General features: G+C 29.3%; 1 protein-coding gene across 1 annotated transcript in view; it reads right to left on the bottom strand.

Moving 5' to 3' along the window:
* Window positions 1–888: 888 nt before the first annotated feature.
* The window catches only part of LOC107058935 (glycine-rich cell wall structural protein 1.0-like), a 4,059-nt gene continuing 1,868 nt past the window's right edge, over window positions 889–3,079 (bottom strand). Inside the window, exon 3 of the mRNA XM_015305198.1 lies at window positions 889–1,010. Within this exon, the coding sequence (XP_015160684.1) occupies window positions 889–1,010 (122 nt within the window). The remainder of the gene's footprint in view (window positions 1,011–3,079) is intronic.

Genomic DNA, 3,079 nt, shown 5'->3' on the forward strand with positions numbered 1-3,079 from the left:
ATTTAAAAAAAAAAAAAAAAAACTTCTTTGTCATTTTGCCTTTTGATCAATGCGTGTGTACTAATAGGATTAAAAGATTTGATTTGTAATTCAGTGAGCTAATAAGACCCTCGTAAAATTTAAGTCTGTAAATCCAAAATCGTATAAGCATCAATTAAACCATTTTCCCTTAAAATATTAAATTCAAGTAAAAAAAAATTTCCTTTTTTTGGTATGTGACATATCTCTTGAATATTGATAAAACCCTCAAACTAAAAAGACCTCAATTTCAACAAGCAAAATGACAAAGACTTTAGAGTCAACGAGTCAACTTTTCACAAACAAGTTGTAAAAGTCACGGGTTCTGACTAAATCATTAAATTAATTTGGGAAAGTGATTGGACTATAGTATAAAAAATATTTTATTATTAATCGTCTCACAAAAAAATTCAACAAGTTGGAACTTGGAACAAATAAATATCAATTAAATTATTTAGTGGATTTAACCTAATATTAGTTGTTCTAGCATATGATAATGTCATTGATTTTCTCGACCCTTTTTTTTGACTCATGAGTCACGATTAGCTTGCGTATTATTTTATCGATCTATAAAAAAATTCATAAAAATGCACAAAAGTAATATAAATAGGGATGTGGTGATAACTTAATTTTCATAAACTCATTACTATTTGAAAGAATGAGGGGACTAAGTATAATTTCATTTCTTCTAATTTTTTTGATCATCCATGAATTAATTTGTGTGGAATTAGTAGCATCAAGATCCATGCAACAATATAATAATTCCTACAAGGAATTATTTTCTCAATACAAGATTGCTAGAGAGCTAAGAGGTTTTGGTTTAATTAGAGGCAAAATAACAATGTCACCACCACAATCTAATAAGGAATCTCATATGCATCTCCCTCCTATGATGCCACCACCACGAACTCCACCACCACCGTCACCACCATCTCTGAGGGTACCACCACCACCACCCCTACCTCTATCAACACCAATAAGTTGAACTTGAACTGACAAAGGCAGATATAGAATTTTGAGTTTATAGATTCTGAATTCTGAAAAAGATAGATTAGTTTTTTTTAATACAAATATAAGAGCGCTTAAAATTAGTGATTTCTGTCAAATTTGTAAGTAGTAATACCCTTTTTGTGTTTGTATGTGTGCGCGCGCTTAGATTTGGTTGTGTGAGGATGGATTCAGGATTATTGTGAGTGTTTTTTATTTTTGTTTTCTTTTGTAGTTTTTTTAAAATAATTTTTAAAAAAGAATTGATTAAAAACAATTGTACCAATACTGTTATCAAGCTAAGCTTGAAGAGCTAGTGTGTTTTAATATGGACTCAAAATAGTCTAGTTTGGTGTTGGTTCTATTTTTTCAAGTTATATAGGTTGATAATGTAAACAATTTATTTTACATTATCAATGTAATCTAACATCATCTATTTTTGATATTATTTAATATTTGTTATTGATAATATTATATGTTCGTAATTACCTTTCAAATGATTTGATTTGGAAGTCACTAGCGATTGACAAAGTCAACCAACAAGCTCATTCACAATCGATAGTCAATTCAATTTATGGCAGAAGTAATTGATAATTTAATCCAATTTAACCATCATTTTCATATCCATAAAGCAAAAAAAGATAACTCTGAGTTGTTCAAATAGTGACGTTGATTTTTTCAACCCTTTGACTTAGGATTAAATTGAGATGTTGTGATGAGCTAATTTTCAAGAAACTTCATTACTATTTGAAAATTTGACACAATGAGGTCAATATCTATAATTTAATTTCTTCTAATATCCTTGATTATCCATGAAGTAGCAAGATCCATCCAATAATATGATAATTACTATCAGTAAACAAAATAAATTTATTTATTGTGATTTTTGAGATAACATGACATCTATTAGTTTTGAGGGGTAAAGGTGGGTCAATATATTTTTCCAATAGCTGGGGAGTATTTTAAAACTTTTTTTGTTTTTAAAAATAAGTTCTTCGATAAAACACATAAAAATGAATGGATAAAGTAAATTGAAATAACTATTTATAGTAAAATAAATAACTAAAATAAAATGAATGAAGTATTTATCCGTCAACCACAACATTAAAGATGATAAAGACTTCAATTTCAATACCGTGTGTTACCTTAAAAAGTCATGGTACAAGACGAAAGCATTTAATTGTTTGGGGAAAATGATGAGACTACTAAAAAAAACTATTTTTATTAAGATATTCATCACGTTATAATGCTTTTCCTTTTGATCAAACTATTATTTTGGTTTTAATGTTGAATTTGAGTTGCTTTCATTTTGTCAAAATTTTAATTAGATTATTTAATATTCGTTTGGAGGACTATGTTAGGTATGTGATCATCTTATTTAAGATTTTAGTTGGCTAGGACACAAATGTATATATGATCTATAATAAATTTTCTTTGGTGCGAATTTGATAATATTTTTTTTACAATGAATGACGATAACAAAATTTGCACTGGAGACTTCATTATATATATGCTCTAATATTCTACATTGAAATTGTATTAAACAACATATCTAAAAACTTAAGTTATTACGATGAGACCTACACATAAAATTTCATGTCTACTAATATCCTTACTCATCCATAAATTAGTGATGGTGGACTACAAGTATTGCAATTTTTCAGTAGAAGCATTAAAAAGTTTAAACCGAAATATCGGTGGAGGCGCACCAGCACCGCCAACACCAAAGCATAATGAAGGACATCATTGGAAGCGCGATGTGTTGTTCATCTTGTATTCCTAAGATATTTAAAACAAAACAGAAATTGGAAAAACAGAAAGAAGATCAAGCCCACTGAATGCACAGTGTCCCCTTAAGGAAATTATTCCCCTCTAGTATCCGAGGTTTGATTTGGAATATGTCCTCCCAGGATAGAATGATCTCAATCACCAGTGTATTGATACCCAAAACGCTGGTGTCAGCGAGCCACTCAACGGCAGTAAAGTACATTTAGAATACTAGATTTAGTAGTAGAAGAAGAAGTCCAGAAATTGGTTCTTTTAAAATGAGAGGAAATCCCTCAATTTATAGAAA

Source organism: Solanum tuberosum, unplaced genomic scaffold (assembly GCF_000226075.1).
Source record: "Solanum tuberosum cultivar DM 1-3 516 R44 unplaced genomic scaffold, SolTub_3.0 scf00690, whole genome shotgun sequence".
In the NCBI taxonomy this organism is placed as follows: Eukaryota; Viridiplantae; Streptophyta; class Magnoliopsida; order Solanales; family Solanaceae; genus Solanum; species Solanum tuberosum.